This window comes from Panthera tigris, chromosome C1, assembly GCF_018350195.1.
Source record: "Panthera tigris isolate Pti1 chromosome C1, P.tigris_Pti1_mat1.1, whole genome shotgun sequence".
Classification (NCBI taxonomy): domain Eukaryota; kingdom Metazoa; phylum Chordata; class Mammalia; order Carnivora; family Felidae; genus Panthera; species Panthera tigris.
Genome location: NC_056667.1, coordinates 121,324,672 through 121,346,161, shown reverse-complemented (window position 1 = coordinate 121,346,161; position 21,490 = coordinate 121,324,672). Strand labels below are relative to the sequence as shown.

Sequence of the window (21,490 nt, the reverse complement as noted above, 5' to 3'; positions counted from 1 at the left end):
CCGTTCCACCTGGCGCGCTGAGCGAGTCGCGGGGAGCCCCCGGGGGCGGGCGGGGGGCGCGGACTGCAGTAGAATGCGAGCCGGGCTCCTCCGGCGCGGTGAGACGTCGCTCGAGCGCGGTCAGGTGCCTCTCGCTGCTCCACTAACTTGCCACTTGGTCGTGTTTGGTCTCCGAGGCTCTCTACCCTTTGGGGTGGTGGGGGGCGGGGGGAGTGGGGAGTTCGAGGGTCTGCGGTAGCCGAAGGAGGGATCTTGCAAGGGGGAGCCAGCCTGGTGCCGCTCGTCTTCCCCTCCCCGTCACTCCCCTCCCCCCACCCCGTCGCTGCCGCTTTCCCTCTGCCAATTCGGAGAGCGCCGGGCTCCTGTGACATGCGACCGCTGCCAAGTGACGGTCCCCGAGTCTGAAGTGCCCGCGAGGAAGTGAGCGTCAAGGCGGGCCGCCGGCGATGACAGCCATGAAGCAGGAGCAGCAGCCCACCCCGGGGGCCAGGGCGAGCCAGGCGCAGCCGGCGGACCAGGTGAGAGTTGGCAGCTGCGGCCAGGCCCTCCCGGGAAGGGTGGCTCCAGTCCGCGCTTCCCACGCCTCTCTCTCCCCACCCTCCCCCCGCCCCAGTTCCAGGCTCCCCTCGCTCCTCCATGGACTCCGCAGGAAGTTAGAGCATCTGAGTGCGCTCTGGGGCCGGGCGAGAGGATGCGCAAGGTGGAGAGCCGCGGGGAAGGGGGGAGAGAGGTAAAGGCTGGGGGTGGCCCGGGAGCCCCGGCGGGTGGGCCACCGGAGGGGGGTGGAGAGGCGGTCGGGGCCAAGGAATGGGGGCCTTCTGGTTACAATTAACGCACACTGGAGGAATTGCTGCGCTCCTGGAGGCGTCCGCTGGCGGGGGTCTTCCCGGAGCTGAACCGAGCGCCCGGTCAAAGCTGCCTAGTAGGCAAACGACCTTTAGGCCGGCAGAGTTTTTCCTTTCCTTTTTCTTTTGAGGAGCCCCGGACGGGGCAGGGGGACGAAACGGGAAGGAGGCTTGGCATGCATCTGTGGTCTGCTGAGTGGAGCGGAGCTTGGGAGCAAAAAGGCATTAATTATTAAGGGAAGCAGGCAAGGTGCTGGCTTCAGTGACTTGTCGGGTCCAGATGTCTTGTGTCTGCAGAGATGGGGTGCTCTGTGCCGGCTGAGGGTTATTTCTGTCCCGTGTCCGTCTTTCCGCACCGGCCACCCCCTTTTATTGTTTTGGTTTTCAGAGATTTGTAGCATAACCGTACGGGGGATGTTCATCTCGCCTCCGTCCCTGGATTGGGGTGACTCGGGAGTTCGGTGTTGCTTTTTCCTAAAGTTGTAACGTCGGGAGTGCTGAGGCTCCCAGGCAAGGAGGAGGGAGGCTGCGGCGAGCCGGCTCCAGGTGTTGTCACGTTTCCATCCATCAGGGACTCCAGCCGGGAGGGCTTCCAGTTAGGTTATCGGCTAACTACGGAGCTGGAGGTTGCCGGCGCCCGGGTACCGGCCGTGGGCCCTTTGCCCCGAGTGCACAGTTGAAGGCCGCCCGACGCCTTTCTGCCACAGACACTCCTAGCTCGTGGCTGGAGGTGGGGTGAAGGAGGTGCAAGCGGCTAGGCTCCGTTAGCGGCTCCGCTTTTCGCATAGGCTAACACGGAGGAGCAAGTGAAGAGAAGCTGTCCAAACCGCGGAGTGGTGGTGATGAGGGCGGCGGAGATGCCAGGGCTGCTGTTGTTAATATTCTAGTCTTGGTCATCTGTCCTGGCTTGTGGTCTCTCTTTTCTCCCTTCCCTCCTCATTTCCCTGGCATATATTTCACACAGGTGGTGGGGATTGCTTAGTGCCTTAAAGCTCCCCCTCCATTTACGGGGGTGAATGTTTGAATGTTTACAAAGCAGCTGTTTCCTTAAACCAGCCTCTTGATTCCCTACCCTGAGAGAAGTATAAACATATTAAAACATTTGTATTGTATGATCTGTCCCTTTCCCTTTCATCTTCTTCCTCTGCTTCCGTCAACACACCACAAGGTAGCAACTGGTTAGCAGATTATAAAACTCATTTCGGGAGAGGAGCATGGCTTTAGCCTCCTCTTTCAAGCTGACAGCCCTTAAATTTCATTAACAAGCCGCTCAGCCTGTCTACTGCTCTTGGAATGATGCTTCCAATAAGAATGATTAGTCAGGTGAGAGTCCCCACATGAAATCTTTGCTCACTAACCTGTGACACCAGCTGGTTACTTGAGGTGCTGCAAACAGCTTAGTGGCCGTGGAGGTGGGGAGGAAGAGACAGAGCAGAGCTCGCAGAAACTGAAAATGTGTATGTAAATAGTGGACAAGCCACATATGCACAGTAAAGCCTTTTGTCAGGATTAATCTGGTGCTTAACATTCAGCTGAAGAGAGAATGGAGCTTGAGTCCCTTTATCGAGTTAGCGTGCATTTTTGTTTATGGCCACTTCAGATATTCAGGGAGTGGCCATTTGCAGAACTCCTGTTTTAATTGAGTTTTTAAAGTGCCTTTCTGAACGTTTACATGAGTTAAAAATGTCAGTGATATGCATATTGTGTTTGAGTTAGAATGAAAGAGATGGCTTTTGCCAGGGGGAGGAAAGCAGAGTGAAGTATATATGGCAGCATCCCACTGAGGGTTTTCCAAGCACTTCCAGAAAATATCTAGATCTAGATCTATTCTTCGTCTGAAGGTTGACATACGAAATGATGACCAGATAATGTGGATGATTGCCGTGACCGTTTAAACTACTTGCTCTGAGATTCCTAAGTTTTTATTAACAGGATTAGTCATTGTTGTATCATTCTGCAACAGTCATACGATTCTTATGTGGTACTAGCTATAATACCCCCCGTATAGACGTGAATGATAGTTCTGGTTTCTCTGTTTCTGAAAAAAAATGATTCACAAATTTAAATAAAAGTATAGCTTTATGAAGTCCTACTTAATGTTTAAATAGGGGGAATGTTCCAGCTAATCACTCACCGTATATTGATTTTGAGTGATTTAGGATTTTGGATATTGCCAGAAAGGTCTTTCACTTTTCATGGTATTTTATGAAATCTCAAAAAAGCCTTGTCCGAGGCCATCAGCACCTACTTCCACTTACTGCACAGGGGAAGACTCAATTACAGAATCTGGTTGTGGTTACGGTCCTGTCGTGAGCTCCACCTCTCTGTTTTACCTCATCTGTGACTCTCCTCTGACATGTGTGCCATGACCAGAGTCACCCCTTGCCCAGGCACAAGCAGCAACAAGAATAGCAGGGACTGTGTACTTTTATTAATATTCTGAGTCATTGGAAATGTCTTATTATTTTAGTAGTCTCTCCTTTAAAGCTTCCTTGATCACATGTTCATGACGGTTATTTCTGTTGTTCTCATAATGCTCCACATTTACAAAATGTCTAGATGACTGCTTTGACATGGGTAGATACAGTCATTCTTACTTAATATGATTAGTATCCCATTTTACATTGAGGGATCTAAAATCCTGAGTAATTAGTTATAACTCACTATTTTTAGAAAATCACTTCCTACATGCTTGCCATGTGCCGAGTACCGTCCTCTGGACTGATAAGGTAACGCTTATTAAATTCGTTTTTTCTACTTGATCCTCAAAGCAACTTTTTTGAGTTAGGTCCTGTGGTCATTCCCATTTTAGAGATGAGAATACATAGGATTAAAGAAACTAACTTGATCAAGTTTGTCTTCATAAGTGGTGGAGATGAGACTTAACCCTAGTCTGTGATAAGTAAGATAAAACAAGGTAGTTTAATTGTAAAGTCCCACCTTCTGACTTCTACACAATTACAGTTCAACACATTATTATTAGCGTAATGCAAAATAACTGCAAATATTGTGTGTGTGTACAAACTGAATATAAAATGGATGAAGAATTTGTTTAAATCTTTGCTTATAAATGTAAATAAGCTCTTGAAATTTTAAAATTAACTTAATAGCTCTTCTATTGATGGAAATAATACAAACAGAGCCAGGTAGGTCCTGATAAGTACATAGGAACTTAAAAAAAAAAAAAATCTTGGTAATGATGGGACTTTCAAGCTTTCTTAAAGGAATAGATAGATGTTTATAGTTAGATCTGGTTTAGAATTCAACCACATTTCCACCAGGTGGCACCCTTCTGCTGAATCCAATGGGTAAAACTACTTCCTAAAATGTTGGAGGGTCCTCTAAACTCCAAATAAAGCAAAACAAACAAACAAACCAAAACAACAACAGCAAAAAAACAAAACAAAAAAAGCTGACAAAAAAAACCAAAACAAAACAAAAAACTAAGCAAACAAATGAAAAACCACAATCCTACTTTCTGACGTATGACTAAAAAGTGTATTTTTATAAGCAACTATTTGGCTGCAAAGACATCATTAGTTCTGTATTTCTCCATAGAAAAAAAAAAGTATTGGAAAATGAATCTCTTAAAATTCAGTATGCAGCAGCCTATTATGATGAAAGAATTCATGGCCAAAATTGAAATTAAGTATATAATGTGCAAAATGCCTTTGTAAAATATCTATTGTATTTTTGACTTTTAGGTAATATTTGCCCAAAATGTTACTATACAGAAATTAAAGTTCTGTTTTTCTATTTTACCTTTGGTGTAGTAAACGATTAAAATTTTCAAGTGTATGCTTAATTAAAACTTACCAAAAGTTATTCTTCCATGTTTCTCTGACAAATATAAAAATATATTATAATTTAGTCTATAAACTATTGATTTTTAGCACAGAACCTCAAAAAAAGCTTTTAGAAATCATGTTGAAAAAATTTAATGGATGATTTATTACTCTTCTTCTAGGCATTGAACATAAAATATATAGTATCTAATTAATGGGAGAGTTCTACATGATTTGGTTATAAAAGATAATTTAGATTGGATAAAGGTGTTATGTAGAAGTCTTTATAACTTAGGAGATACTATGCATTTCCTACTATCCCTTAATTTCTTATTACAGATGTAATGTATATCTTATTACATGTATATATGACATTTTATCTACTGAGTTTAGAACATACCATGAAACATTCCTAGCTTGTAAGCTTCTAATGTATTTATTTCAGGGACTGAGCAAATTTCACATTTAAGAATGATTAAACTATATAAAAACAAGTTAAAGAAAATTGCATTATTAAATATTAATGCTGCATTATCTTATGCAGTGCATTACATTAGAAACAAAACACTGGAACCAAATTTCTCCCAGTCTGAGTAAAAATAAAGCAATTTAAAATTTTTGGTTCATTGAATCATTTATGAATATGTAATGTTACTATTGTCTATGGGTTATGTACTGGAAACCAGAGATTCAAGTTCATATCCCAGCTCCACCAGTCATCACTGTTTTCATGGTCAAGATCACTCACTTTCTATATTTAATTTGTGAATGGGGGTGACTGTAGGTCCTTTATGTGCCTGTTGTAAGAATTAAATGAAATAATATGTAGAGGCTTTTGAAGAAAGTCTGTCTCATACCAACTGTGCTCCCATTCCCTAGTCTGGGAATAGGAGCCTAGAAAAAGCAGAAAAAAGGCTTAAAGGATCATTGAGCCACCTGTAACTAGTATGCTAACATTTTACAAAACATTACATTGTTCAGTACACATGTTTGAATGATTCCAAATGAACTTGCACATGTATATAAATATTATGTTAATGATCTATAGTATTTGCTTTTAACATGAGGGCTGATTTGGCAGACATTGCAGACTTAAAAATACTCTGTTAAATCTCTGCTTCCATTCAATCAAAGCTCACTTCTTTACTGTCTTCCTCTATATGGATCCAGACTGGAAATAAACATTGGCTAATTCTCACTGACAGGTGAATTAGCTGCAGAATATGTTTTCAGTGTAATACACCTTATAAGGTTATGAGCATGGAGAAAGGGGATGTTTGATATGCTCTTTAATATTTAAGTTAATATTTCATACTTGGGTTCCAAATATAGAACTACCCCCATGTATTTTCATACTTGCTGAGTGACTTCATGTGTGTTCTAATCAAGCTCATGTTTTACTGAAACGTTACGCAGTAGTCACCCCCACCCCCATTCGTTGTTCTGCTTTCCATGATTTCAGTTCCCCACTGTCAGCTGAGATTCCAGAAGCAGATTCTCCTCTGTGGAGACCTGGTGTCAGGAGGTCAGTAGTAGCCTCGCCCTCAGTACCAGTGCCCACACCATTCACCTCACTTCATTTCCTCACATAGGCATTTTATCTTCTCACAGCATCATCATCATCATCATCATCATCATCTCAGAGGGTGAGTACAGTCTAATAAAATAATTGAGAGACCACATTCACATAACTTTTATTACAGTACATTATAAAAGTTCTATTTTATTAGTTATTGTGAACCTCAGACTATGCCTCATTTATAAATTGCACTTTATTGTATATATGTATGTATATATATATACATACATATATATATATATATACATACATATATATATATATATACACATATCGTATGTATGTATGTACATACATGTATATACACGAAATAACAGTATATGCAGGGTTCAACACTGTTGGGGGTATCAGGCATTCTCTGGGGGTCTTGGAATATATCTATCCCTCGTGGATGAAGGAGGGATGGCTGCAATGAGGGGCGTATAGGAATACATGCATCAACTAGGAAAGTTGGAAGTTTGTCTCAACTGAAGACCTTTAAAAGGTCCAAAAAAAGGGGGCAAATAAGTAATGGAATGCAAAGGTCTTTGTAAACATGTCCTCTTATAAATTTAGAAGTGTTTCTGCCCAAGTATATGCTGCCCTGCCTTAAGAAGTCCTATAGTTCAGTATTGATTATCCCCAGCATACTATTGTTTTAAAAAGTTTGTACTGATCTGATGCATAAGCTTTTTGTCAGTAGGCAATTCTTCATTACTTTTTCCAACTAGATAGCCCCTGTTCTCCAAGGCTTTTAAGTTGTACACCCACCACTGCCCTATCTGGTAGACATTCTGATTACTCATTATATATTAACTAAAAGAAATGCTTGTTATTTCCAGGATGATAAAGAAAGATGGAAGTATGTGTAGTGGGGAGGATGGGGTGCTGAAGAGAGAGCTCTTCTCTTAGAGATTCATTGTTATTAAGCTCTCCTGAATCCTCAGGGTTTCAGACAGGACTTGATGTAATGGTGAATGTAACACTCACTGCCAGGCTAATACAGGAAACTTACTTTTATCCGAAACTGATAAAATATTTTATTTCAGACTGTTCCGTTCATTAATTGAGGTTAACAGTATCCCTTGTATTGTCTTCCATATAACAAGAAATGATTTTCATTTTCTATTCAAGGTTGACATGCCATAGTTTATTTGAAAGTTGCTGAAACTTTAATAATTTTTAAATCAACTTTCAGATAATATGGTAATTCCATTAACCAGAATAGTATATTGTACAATATTTTGGGAATTGCCAAATGATCTTCAGATTTAATTATGTTTGGGGGAGAGGCGACACAATGTAGGATTGGGAAGAGAGAACAGATTTCAGATAGAATCTTCTATCCTCTATGCAATCTAGGGCAAACTGTTTAATCCCTCTAGAACCATTCCTTCATCTTTAAAGGAAGAGGATGTCAAGAATGTTGCAAGAGTTAGAGACATTCTGTATGAATGGGCACATATAACATCTGGCCCAAGATAGAACTCAGTAGTTTTATTCTTGTTGCTACTGTGTTTCTAGACTATCTGAGAAGATTACTTCATATCTTGCAAGGGCAGTTTTCCATTTACATTGATGAAAGTGCAGAATATATGTATGGGTGGGTGTGTGTACCTAACAAACACCACACATATATACATACCCATTTTTACACTTACAAGCTAAATAAATGGGTTATTTTAGAGTTAGATTATTATAGGTCATAGGTAGAAATCAATGTATAACAATCTGACTGATTTCTTCCATTTTTAGATGATAACCTGTCTTCCCGAAAGACTCAGGATCTTCTTTGAAGTGTTCATGGTTTAATATCCTCTTTCCGGAAGTTTGGTTTCCAGAAATGACTGACTCAGAAATTCTTTGCATATAGGAGCTGAGTGATATGTTGAGTTGAAATTTAAGAAGAGTTAGTTGAGTGCATAATCAAAACTGACTTTACATCTGAGAGAGCCAAGCCAAGCTGTGTATTCCCTAGCCAAGCTGTATATTATCTGACTTTAATATTATTGCAATATATCATATTTACTGATTTTCTCAGGTCAGTGCAAGAAACTGTATATCTGGTTAGAAGATAGCAAATGAAGAAAAGTGAGGAAAAAAAGGCATTTTTATTATATTTATCCTCACCCCTTTTTTGAAATCTAAATGAGGATTCAATTTCTTATACCACCCGAAAGCCTCTGCTCTGAAAACATAATCTGACAAACCTGAATTTTATAATTGGGAACTTGAATGGCAGGCTGTCCTGCGATTTATTTTCAAATAATGGACCAGAGAGACCACTTGAAGTTGCATTAATAATGCTTGTACAGGGTTAGAGGTAGGCCTCCCCTGTTATTGGTACTTGGGTTTACTTTTGGCAGGACGAATCAAATAAGTGAAAACTCTTAATACTGTCGCTTCCATTAATCGTATCTTACCTCCAAGAAAAGTTTTAATATAAGTTAATGAATGCAGGACATGGCTACTATTTTTTTCATTTCACATGTTTTGAAACAAGTGCCAGAAAGTCTTTTTTTTTTTTTTTAATCAACACTTTAAATCAGTGTCTCACAAACATGCATACTCATTCTTCTCTCTTAGACACCAAATCAAAGATTATGAGTCAAGGCATCTTCTGAATAGAAGTCAGAACTATATCTTTTCAAGAAGAAAAAAATATAAAATTCATGAAGAATTTGTCCAATGTAGAAATAGGTGATTTGGATAGATTAGTATATAATTTACATTTCCTAGTGTCTAGGAGTTTATGAATAGATTATGTACTCCACTAGGTTTATGGGTTTTTAAGGGAAAAGACTATACATTTTACTGTTTGTTTCTTTACTAGAGTACTATAAAGGGATTATAAAAGGACTATTCCTTTCCTTTGATCCTAGGAATTATGTGTGTTTCACTTCTTGACAGTCCTATTGTCAGTGACAGGTGGATGTGAAACGAGCATGGAGTTGATATGGAAGGGACCCACCCTTGTTCACATTTATGGAAGTTGCTTGTTACTGCTTTCAAATGGGGTTTACCAAACATTAGTGCCACAGTGGCATTATATGAATGTCTGACTGCTCATAGTGTCATTGCCTCTTGTGTTATAGGATGAGAATTTTGATTCCTTTGTCTCAACTTGCATCTGTGCTCTGTCCAAATCCAAATCCAGTCCCTTCCACCTCTACATGTCTTGAGATCAGTCTCTGGCCAGGGTCGATTCCCTGATGTCTAAACCACAATGATGTCCACGGTGGCCTTGCCTTTCCAGATTCTTCCTTGAAATGGCCATAAAGTCATAAATGATGATACCATTTTGAGAAAGCATTCCCATTGCTGAATCTAGTGCCTTTGTTTTCTTTTTTTTTTTTTAATTTTTTTTTTAACGTTTATTTATTTTTGAGACAGAGAGAGACAGAGCATGAACGGGGGAGGGGCAGAGAGAGGGAGACACAGAATCTGAAACAGGCTCCAGGCTCTGAGCCATCAGCCCAGAGCCCGACGCGGGGCTTGAACTCACGGACCGCGAGATTGTGACCTGAGCTGAAGTCGGACGCTTAACCGACTGAGCCACCCAGGCGCCCCTAGTGCCTTTGTTTTCAAATCAAGAAATAGCCTATGGAGAGGTGAAGTGTGTTAGGTCACACAGTTGTTAGATCAAGAGGCAGTACTTGATTCTGGGCCTCCTTACTTACAGCCGTTTGCTATGTGTCCTGCTGCCAGATTCAGCTGTTGATAAAGCATCTTTGTTCTTGTCTTGGTGATATATCTGCCTTCCTTAGCACTTGACATCAGACTAACTTAAAAAAATTTTTTTCCCTTAAAACCTTTGAGTCCTTAGGCAAAACTCACTTGACATTCCTTGGTTTCTCCTTTGTGATGTGTTGGTTCTAGGCCAATGGTCCTTAGACTTTTAGTACCTGGCCACAAAACTTTAGAGAAACATATATGCATCTTCTCTAATTTGCCATGGCAAGAAGTCCCTTCCGTGCCATAATGTCATTTTGAAAGTAAACTGAGATCCACTGTTCAAAGGACATGCCAACACCTTCCATCATACATGCAGACACTGGCATTCTTAAATCTCTTCTTTTCCCTTTGATGAATGACCTTCCATTTATCTCCACCCTCACCATTTGAAATTGCAGTTCAGTAATCAATGAATTAGTGACAAAATGACTCCCTCCTTCAGAAAGTAGGGATGTACTTTGGAACTCTGGAAAGCATGTAGGTGAATTATAGAACTTCCTTGAAAAGTTAATAGAACAGGCCTCTGATTCACTGGATTGCTTGGAAGATAAAGCTGATAGTTTTTTCAGAGTGCCAAGTTCCAATACTAGATCTGAGACTTTTATATGCAAAATGAATAAGAATTTTTGAAGGACACAGAATTCGTTTCAGTGGAAAGAACTAGGGCTTTCTTTTCATGTAACTTCAGGTTAAATTCTATTTACTCATTTGAGCAGGTTCCTCAATCTCTCTCTGAATTTAATACTTCACCTGGAAATGGGATGATGCTTACATTGCAGGAGTGTTCTGAGGATTAGCAATGAGATGGGTTTATTATCCAGGAGGTGCTGAAAAGTGGTGGTGCTTATTTATGTATTTGGTTTTTGTTGTTGTTGTTGTTGTTATTAATATGTAGAGGCAAGCATTGTGAAATCAATGCTACACTGATGTTGAGGTTCCCAGATGATGGGAATACCAGCTTTAAAGCTCATTTCTCCATTACTTTGACCACAATTCAGAGCACCTTTAATATTGAACTTCCATTTTTGTTGATATGGAGATTCTATGGAATAGTCCTGGCTCCAGAGTAAACATGGATTAGGGATTCGTTAAGAAAATTCATGGTATTCCTTTTTATATTACTGATAAGTACAGGAGAATCAACAAAGTTTGTATTTTGAAGTTGGAGAACTGAATATGCATTTGCTTTTCCTGAATTTGTTCTTTTCTTTTCCCATCCCATGGTTAAATTCTCTCTCATGCTTATAATGCATTCTACATTTGGAGTGCTGCTTCATTCCTACTCAGAGCTGTAGTCTTTGAGCTGTAACAGCGAATCCAAAAAAACTAATATAGAATCACAGATGGTGCAAATATTTGAAAATAGGTAAATACAATCTAGGATTAGCTGCTTGGGCTCAGAAATGTCAGCTTCGTATTGCTTATTGGTCACATAAGGCACTTTTAGTTAAGGGAAAACCTAGGACAAAAGCATCATGATATAAAATCGCTGTTTTGGAGCTATGCAACATAACAAGCCCATAATTGTTATATAAACTCTAAAATGAGTCACTCTGTAACAAGGAAAGGTGTTTCAGAGAGGTCACCAAGTACCAAGGGGTTATACAGGGGATAAAAATTAAGCAGATATCATATCATGGAACTGCTGTATAATACCATCTGTTGACCTTCATTTAAAGCCAATTTTTTAAATGGAAAATATCCATTCTTATGGGTATGCTGTAGGTAGGCACATATTAAATGACCTGAGCATGGGAGCAAACAGTCAAATTGCCATCATAAAATCCATAGGTGGTGATTATTAATTACATGTGCTGTGTGTCTCTACTTCTGACTGAGAATTTAAAACCATACAGTCTTATTTTCCTTCGGTTTTGCCCTTTTAAGAGATGCATGTTTTTTAAAGGATCTTAGAACCAACCATGGTGACTAAGTCACCTGATTCACTGATAAGATAATTGAGAATGATAAAGGATGACTTGTTCAAGGTCACACCAGTGATGAATTGGGTAGGTGGGAAACCAGAGCCTCTCCCTCCTAGGTTGGGAGTTGGTATGAGACTCACTCAGTCATCAGGATCATAGATCATCTTTGGTTGATTGTATTGATATCAGATGAAGAAAAAGTAGATGAGAATTAAGATGGGAAGTTTCCAGCTATTTTGAAAGTTTTTTTTTTTTAATTCAATTTTGTTTCCAGGCAGTAGATTTAATAAAATTAGATCTATTATATAGATTGTATCTGGACGCATCAAGGAGCAGGTGGTTACATGTGTAATGGTAGGGTGCAGCTTACATTCTCTGCAGTCTCTCATTTCTCAGATGAAGTGGCAGAGATTAGGAAGGGCTACTGTAGATCATATGTGAAGGTCTGAAGAATACAGCACTGATTTCTCTCAAAAGACATGCTCACAAGTAAAAAATCCTGGCTCTCATATAAATATACAGTGAACATATGTCAAGGATTTAACTTATTAATAAAGGAACCATGAAGATGGTAAAGCTGGTTCAAAGAGCATTTCAAGGAGAGAGATTCATATAGTCACTCAGGAAAGGAATAGTGTGCAATGTTTGCAAAATCAGATACACAACTGGTGAATATCTGACAACACTTAAATCATAACTCTTATGGTTATCTTTTATAGCAGGCAGAAATGTTTTGCAACTTATCTATCTTTTACAATGAATGTTTAGTTTAGATTGAGATGTAAAAAGTGAATGGTCAAAAGTAAATGGTAAGTTTAAGACAGGTGTATTTTCCTAAAATTGTATAATCTTTGTGTGAGCCAATTGGACAATGACTTAGCCTGACATTGAAAAGATAGAGATGCAGTGATACTTAAATTTTATTTCCAAATTCTCAAAAATTTTCTTAATATCCCCTAACTCACAAAAATGGTGCCATCTGGGTCTACACTTGATGTCACAGCCAACTTCTTAAGCAATTTTATCAAAGCTGTCTCTAAGCCCCTTGGAGCTTCAGGTGTCAGATCTGATTCACCTGCAGTGAGGGCCTGGAATGCAGCCAGTCAGCCAACGCTGTCTGTCAGGTTCATCCCAACAAATTGGTCCAGGTGCTTTTGAGGGACGGAAGACAACAACTTGGTAATTTCAAAGAGCTGTTTGTAGAAAAGATGAAGTAGAATAATTGCATGCGAGGTGGTGAAAAGCCATTCTTGAAGATGTAGCAAAATAAGGTTCAGATCCAGTTGAGTGGTGGTGGTTGTCCCTAGGAAATGGCTGCTTTCAAAGATGCACTTAGGAGGAGATACCATACCCATTCACACAGTCTTATTTAAGACCCGCATTAGTTTCCTTCCCTTGATGCTCACTTTCTTTATTGCCAGTCAAGAAATGTGCATCTGTGAATATCTGGAATTCTACCATGACTTTCATTGTTCCTTTGAAGGTGACCTAGGGGCGGTAACAGTTTAATGACTTGAATGTATTTGTCTCTCTGTGATTGCTTAGTATGGCCTTGAATGTATTTGTCTCTCTGTGATGCTTAGTATCGAGAATTTATATTTAGGGGCCATAGAAAATGAGGACCTTAGGAATGTGAAGGGGTAGGGACAGGAGGAAATAAACATAGAAATGAGTCTGGGAATCTCAAGAGAGAATCATGGTCTGCACAGGAAACAAGCTACTTAACAGGCCCTCTGTTTTTCTAATCTGGGTTTAAAAGGGAAAAAAAAATAAAATGAGTTTTTGTGTACAGAGTGCAAAGAGGTTTGTGAATAACTTGGGGTTTAAACAATTTTATTGCATTATTGAAACTTATTTTCCTGAAATATCTTTTACTAACTACAGGAGACTTTTAGATTGGGTAGTACCTTATGGAATGGTAAAAATGTTCTATATATGTGCTTTCCAGTGTGGTACTCATCAGCCACGTGTAGTTACTGAACACTTGAATTATGGCTAGTGTCACTGAGGAACTCATTTTCATTTAGTTTTAATTAAGTTTATTTATTTATTTTTAAATTTACATCCAAATTAGTTAGCATATAGTGCAACAATGATTTCAGGAGTAGATTCCTTAGTGCCCCTCATCCATTTAGCCCATCCCCCCCTCCCACAACCCCTCCAGTAACCCTCAGTTTGTTCTCCATATTTATGAGTCTCTTCTGTTTTGTCCCCCTCCCTGTTTTTATATTATTTTTGTTTCCCTTCCCTTATGTTCATGTTTTGTCTCTTAAAGTCCTCATATGAGTGATGTCCTATGATTTTTGTCTTTCTCTAATTTCACTTAGCATAATACCCTCCAATTTCATCCATGTAGTATCAATAATTTCAGTTTAAATAGCCATATGTGACTAGTAGCTACTGTATCATTTCTAGACCTTTGTTTTTCAAACTTTAGCATGCATAGAAGTCCATTGGAAATAATGTAATGTGGCAAATTTTAACCCAGGGAATCTGGAAGGAGGTCCAAGATTCTCCATTTACATCATGATGCTTTTTCTGTGGACTGTGCTCTAAGTAAGGCTTTATTTCCCAACAGGAAGATTATTGAATTTTAATTTATGGCTTTACCTAGTCTGACCCCTGTCATACAAGATAAGTCTGGTGGCCTATAGCAAAATTATGAAGTATAGCTGTAGAAATATAAAAGGAAAATAATTTTAGTCATAAAATCATTGGCATTTTTATTATAACTAATAGCTAAAATTTTGTGTAATATTCCTGTATACCATGCAGAGGTCAGGTGCCTGTATCTCATCCATTCCTTACCCTAAACTCTATGTAATAGATATTACTTTTATTCCAGTTTTACTAATGAACAGCTGAGAATCATATCATATTAGCTATCAATTGCTTCCCTTTATTAAATTGAAATTACATGATTTGATATTTACATGCTCTTAAATGATTTAAATTATATAAATGATTTGTGGCTGATCAATAAATCATAATTTGATTCTCTTTCATAGATAATAATAGTAATAGTCAGACTTGTAGTTAATGTGATAATCCTCATCAGAACTTGGCACAAGTTAATATTGTTTTCTTATTGTAAAGATGAGGAAACTGAGGGATAGAAAATAATTTGATTAGGGTTACATGATGTCTAAGTGGCAGAACAGGGTTTTGAATGCTGGCTATTTGTATATATAATTTAAATCATTTAACATCATATAAATATCTAATAAATGATTTAATTTTAATTTATTTATTTTTTAATTTTTTTTTAATGTTTATTTATTTTTGATACAGAGAGAGACAGAGCATGAACGGGGGAGGGGCAGAGAGAGAGGGAGACACAGAATCGGAAGCAGGCTCCAGGCTCTGAGCCATCAGCCCAGAGCCCGACGCGGGGCTTGAACTCACGGACCGCGAGATCGTGACCTGAGCTGAAGTCAGACGCTTAACCGACTGAGCCACCCAGGCGCCCCTTAACTTTAATTTAATAAAGGAAAGCAATTTGCGGTTGTTATGGTACATATGATTGTGACCAAAAGGATATTTTCTTCATTTATGAGCTTTTCTACCTTGGGAATCTCTTATTTTCTCTGAACCTCAGATGCTCATTTGTAAAACTGTAATAAAAGTATTCAATTTGTTGGCATTCACTTCACTGCTATATGTTATATATAACATATATAGGCCTTTATATAACATTGGTCTCTCTATGAGATTCTTTTAACATCTTGAAGAGAGCTTAGCTTCCCTCCTACCCCAAGCATTAGACTCAGGAATAAGTGCCAGCATATGCCATCCAAAAATCTGGTAATAACTGATGAGCATTTCCCAGTGGGTAGATAAAAGGAAAGGTTCTTTTATTATCACATTTCTAAAGGCAGGTCTATACTCTATGCCTCATCCATGTTAAGGAAATGAGACATTTAGGATTTTTGATACAGAACTTTAAACGTACCCTGTGTTTTCTGTATGAATAAGGAAGATTTTGTGTTAGTAGATGAATGAATGGTACCGTGGAGCAAAATTATCTAATAAGGGACAGGACCCAACATTGTGAAAACGTGATTTCTTGTAATTTCATTAAGGGATATAGAGACTTAATAAGCAATGGTGAGCACATGTTGTGCTTGCATTGCCTTATACCCTGTGGGATTTACCTCATTTGGGAAATGGGAGGCAACTGTTTAAGGAACATACTAAACTTCATTTGCATCTCATTTGCCCTGGAAAGGCTGTATGTTGCTGTCAGTCACAATTACTTATTCTCCTAGTGAAAGGGAAGGAAAATAATAATAGTTGAGGAAGAGATGAAGGGCTTTGGCCTTTGCAGACTCCTTTTTTTTTAATTTTCCCAGAAAAATTACTTCAGTAAATTATAAATTCATGAATTTTTATGTCCTTACCACCTCATGTAATGAAGAAGCTGAGAACCATTTCAAACTCAGAAAATTGATTTGGTCAAAATATTCCCCTTGTTTCCACCAAGTACTACTGAAAATTATTAACAAACACACCAGGAAGAAAAATGGTAGTAATGAAATGTTTTATTAGGTCTTTAAGGAGGACCAAGCCTTCCAAGACTTCAGCTACTTTCAGAGGAGGAATTTTTGGTTAGAATATTCTTAACAATAGGAAAAACAAGGCTTACTTTCCTTATTTCTTTTAAGATTCTGTAAAGATTACAGAGGTATTTAAAAAAGCGTCTTTTCTCTGAAAATTTTTAAAGTACAATCAATTTTTTAAAATACACCTGGTGAACTATGCTAGGACATACTTGGTAGCTGCTAATCTTTAAACCCCCCCCAAAAAAAAGCATTTCGTTTCTAAAGATTCTGGAAAGTCAAACTACTGAATGGCAGGTGGATCAGGCATTAGTCATAGAGCAGATCAGGCATTGATAATCCTTGGTGTTCTGCTTGGGATATTAGAAGACAAATGGGGTCTCAGTTGAGGGGAATGCATTAATAAAAACCAAACAAGCCTTTTATAATTTCTTGTTTTAAAATCTCTTTAAATGACCCAGATATAAAAGGCATATGAAGCAATACCAAAAATATTCCTGATTTCATGTTGTAAAGGCTGAATGAATATGACTTAAAATAAACCTTAATATGTCAATAATTACATATTCATAAATGAAGGCCGGGTAGTGGTACCATTTGTTGTTCTGTTGTTGTTTTTCAATATTTGAAGTTTATTGTCAAATTGGTTTCCATACAACACCCAGTGCTCATCCCAAAAGATGCCCTCCTCAATACCCATCACCCACCCTCCCCTCCCTCCCACCCCCCATCAACCTCAGTTTGTTCTCAGTTTTTAAGAGTCTCTTATGCTTTGGCTCTCTTCCACTCTAATCTCTTTTTTTTTTCCTTCCCCTCCCCCATGGGTTTCTGTTAAGTTTCTCAGGATCCATATAAGAGTGAAACCATATGGTATCTTTCTCTGTATGGCTTATTTCACTTAGCATCACACTCTCCAGTTCCATCCACGTTGCTACAAAGGGCCATATTTCCTTCTTTCTCATTGCCACGTAGTACTCCATTGTGTATATAAACCACAATTTTTTTATCCATTCCTCAGTTGATGGACATTTAGGCTCTTTCCATAATTTGGCTATTGTTGAGAGTGCTGCTATAAACATTGGGATACAAGTGCCCCTATGCATCAGTACTCCTGTATCCTTTGTGGTACCATTTGATTTTATTACATGGAATCAACCCCCCTGTGCATTTTAATCCAACATCTCTTAGGTTGGACCTATTGCTTTTCCAAATTAACCTGGAAATCTTAGGTAAGATAATGTAAGTATGGTGAAACAGGGTGATTTGTCAGGGAGTCTGGGTTCCCCGGCCCCTGGATGTTACTGTGTTCAGTGGCACAGCACACTTTCTGTTCCTTCAGACTGTCAGAAGAGTCTCATGACATACCCAATGGATAAGTGATAAACTTTGCCCCTTGAAAAATTTAACTTTATAATTCTGTTAATAGAAAGATGTGATGTATATGTATATAGACACTCAGAATTATGCACCAAGAAAGTTCCTCTAAATTAGTATGGAGAGAATGTTTTTCCTATTTACCTCAATATCATTGGAGCTTCGTGTTTATATTAGAAGCTCTGAGGGTAACCTCAGGCCTTCCTGGTTATAGTTTCCTTCCTTTCTTCCTTCCTTCCTTCCTTCCTTACTTAAGTAGAGAGACTAGAGACAATAAAGAAGCAGATGAAAATCACTTTCTTCCTTCTGAAAATGTTCATCATTTAACAAAAAACATCTCACCTTTATTTTGATTTGTGAATACAGAAAATTTAAAAGCCATTTTCTAACGTGAACTGCCTTACGCTAAGACCTTGTGAGGCACATCTGTTTCTTTTATCCTAGACCTTGAAAAAACAATATTCAGACAAATAGTTTTGCTGCAAAAATTTTTCAAATGAGCAGCTTTCATTGTTTTTAAGAAGTTGCAGAGAAAAGTCTGGTGAATTATTGTGCTAACCTGAAGGCATTCAAAAGTATCTCAGGCATAATTCTGCGTTGATTACCTATTACTTCATAACCCATTACTCCACTTTCTGGCTTAAAACAACAGCTGTTTCATTTCTTTTTTTTTGCAATTCTTTTGGTCAGGAATTCAGGAAGGGCTTCATGACAGCTCTTCTGTTCCATGTGGTGTCATTAACTCCACTGAATTCAGCTAGTAGCTAGACTAAGCTGAAAGGCAGAGAAGGCTTCATTCATGTCTGGTACTTTGGTGCTGCTTTACATGGCCTTTCTCTCTCTCCACACAGATAATTTGGACTTCTTCACAGCATGAGTCTTAGGACTTCTTACCAGGTGGTTGTCTTTCAAAAGGGAGCACTCTAAGCAGTGAAAGCAGAAATTGCAGATCTCTTAAGGATGAGCTGCAGAAGTTTCAGAGCTTCTCTTCTGCCACATTTTATTTTATTGGTGAAAGCAAGACACAGGGTCAACCCAAATACAAAGGGGAAAATCAACTCCTTGTCTCCGTAAGAGATGTGTAAAGAATTTGTAATCATCTCACATCTACCACAGACTACCAAAGAACAGAAAAAACAACAGAACTATATCTGGATATAAGTATTCACTATATGAGCATGTGGAGAATTTAAGGGTGTTTAAATGATGAAAATATTGTAAAGATAAAAGTGGTGCCATGGTGTCAATGCTGTACTTGGCCATAATCTGTCAGTGTGACAGATTTAGAATGTGAAGGCAAGTTATAATTGATTGAAAACAGTCTTAATGCAATGGTTCTTAAAGTATGAGAATTTATATTTTCATTGTAAAATGGAAATATATAAAACATTCACCTTTATCTAGGTATAGTCATGAAATATATTTATTTGGGAATAAATTTAATGTACTGCTTGGTTGAAAATACAGTATGCTCTAAATAAACTTTTAACTTCAGGGAAATTATGACCATCTAGAGTAATTTGGTGCCATAAAGGAAAACATATATCTAGACTTCTGAGAAGGTATACGTTATAAAGGAAGGGACAACATTGTGCACAGAAGTTGGTTATTATGGCTATAAAGTTACTTTGATTCTGAGATATAATTACTTTAATGAATTCTACCCCTGTGAAATATTTTATGTTGTCACATTTCATGCTGGATGAAGTAACTAAGCTGGGATTAGTATGTTCCAAACGTTTCACATAAAGTCACAATTTTCATGAGAGAAAATGATCTGGAACAAAAAAGCTTTGAGGTTTTCAGGAATGCGATAGAATTCTCTGTGGAGTACCTTTTTTTTTTTTTTTTCAATATATGAATTTATTGTCAAATTGGTTTCCATACAACACCCAGTGCTCACCCAAAAGATGCCCTCTTCAATACCCATCACCCACCCTCCCCTCCCTCCCACCCCCCCATCAACCCTCAGTTTGTTCTCAGTTTTTAAGAGTCTCTTATGCTTTGGCTCTCTCCCATTCTAACCTCTCTTTTTTTTTTTTTCCTCCCCCTCCCCCATGGGTTCCTGTTAAGTTTTTCAGGACCCACATAAAAGTGAAAACATAGGGTATCTGTCTTTCTCTGTATGACTTATTTCACTTAGCATAACACTCTCCAGTTCCATCCACGTTGCTACAAAGGGCCATATTTCATTCTTTCTCATTGCCACGTAGTACTCCATTGTGTATATAAACCACAATTTTTTATCCATTCCTCAGTTGATGGACATTTAGGCTCTTTCCATAATTTGGCTATCGTTGAGAGTGCTGCTATAAACATTGGGATACAAGTGCCCCTATGCATCAGTACTCCTGTATCCCTTGGGTAAATTCCTAGCAGTGCTACTGCTGGGTCATAGGGTAGATCTATTTTTAATTTTTTGAGGAACCTCCACACTGTTTTCCAGACTGGCTGCACCATTTTGCATTCCCACCAACAGTGCAAGAGGGTTCCCTGTCTTGATGATTACAGCTTTGTAGTAGAGGCTAAAGTCTGGGATTGTGATGCCTTCTGCTTTGGTCTTCTTCTTCAAAATTACTTTGGCTATTCGGGGCCTTTTGTGGTTCCATATGAATTTTAGGATTGCTTGTTTTAGCTTCGAGAAGAATGCTGGTGCAATTTTGATTGGGATTGCATTGAATGTGTAGATAGCTTTGGGTAGTATTGACATTTTGACAATATTTATTCTTCCAACCCATGAGCATGGAATGTTTTTCCATTTCTTTATATCTTCTTCAATTTCCTTCATAAGCTTTCTATAGTTTTCAGCATACAGATCTTTAACATCTTTGGTTAGATTTATTCCTAGGTATTTTATGCTTCTTGGTGCAATTGTGAATGGGATCCGTTTCTTTATTTGTCTTTCTGTTGCTTCATTATTAGTGTATAAGAATGCAACTGATTTCCGTACATTGATTTTGTATCCTGCCACTTTGCTAAATTCGTGTATCAGTTCCAGCAGACTTTTGGTGGAGTCTGTCGGGTTTTCCATCTAGAATATCATGTCATCTGCAAAAAGTCAAAGCTTGACTTCCTCTTTGCCAATTTTGATGCCTTTGATTTCCTTTTGTTGTCTGTCCACTCTCACCACTGTTGTTTAACATAGTGTTGGAAGTTTTAGCATCAGCAATCAGACAACAAATGGAGTATCTTTTTAAATTGTTCATGTTCCTCCTTAGACATGTAGTGCATGAAAACTACCCTGTTCTCAATGATATAACTTTTTAAAATGGGCTCCAATACCAAGTGTAGATACTTTTGTTCATGGTATATTTCCCTCTTTATGATAAATTTCCCCTTTTTTTACCCCTTGGATCAAGTGAAAGTTATTTAACTAAGGGAGGAGGTAGGAAGGTGCTCTCAGAAGATTGCTGTATTTCCTGACTTGATGGGAATTTCTTGTCTTGTGCTCCCCACTCCTCCATACTGCCTGATCTGCTTGAAATACTGCTTCCTTACCTCCATTTTCTTTATTTTCAGGGAATATGGGAACATAGAAAGCCAGATGTCCTAAGTGGTGAGCTTGACCACTTGAGAAGAGCAGCTTATACCACATAGAGCATGGGCTGCTGCAAGTCCTTTTAGGAAAGTGAAAAATTTTAAACCCCAAAAAACCCCCACACATTAACTAAGGAAAAAGTAGTAACATACTTGAAGATTTGTCTTGGTA

The 21,490-nt window shown here is 38.6% G+C and overlaps 1 protein-coding gene across 1 annotated transcript in view; it reads left to right on the top strand.

Annotated features, from left to right (window-relative positions):
- The first annotated feature begins 446 nt into the window (after positions 1-446).
- DPP10 (dipeptidyl peptidase like 10) overlaps positions 447-21,490 on the top strand; it is a 646,469-nt gene continuing 625,425 nt past the window's right edge. The window contains exon 1 of the mRNA XM_042994282.1: positions 447-518. Coding sequence (XP_042850216.1) covers positions 447-518 — 72 coding nt within the window. The remainder of the gene's footprint in view (positions 519-21,490) is intronic.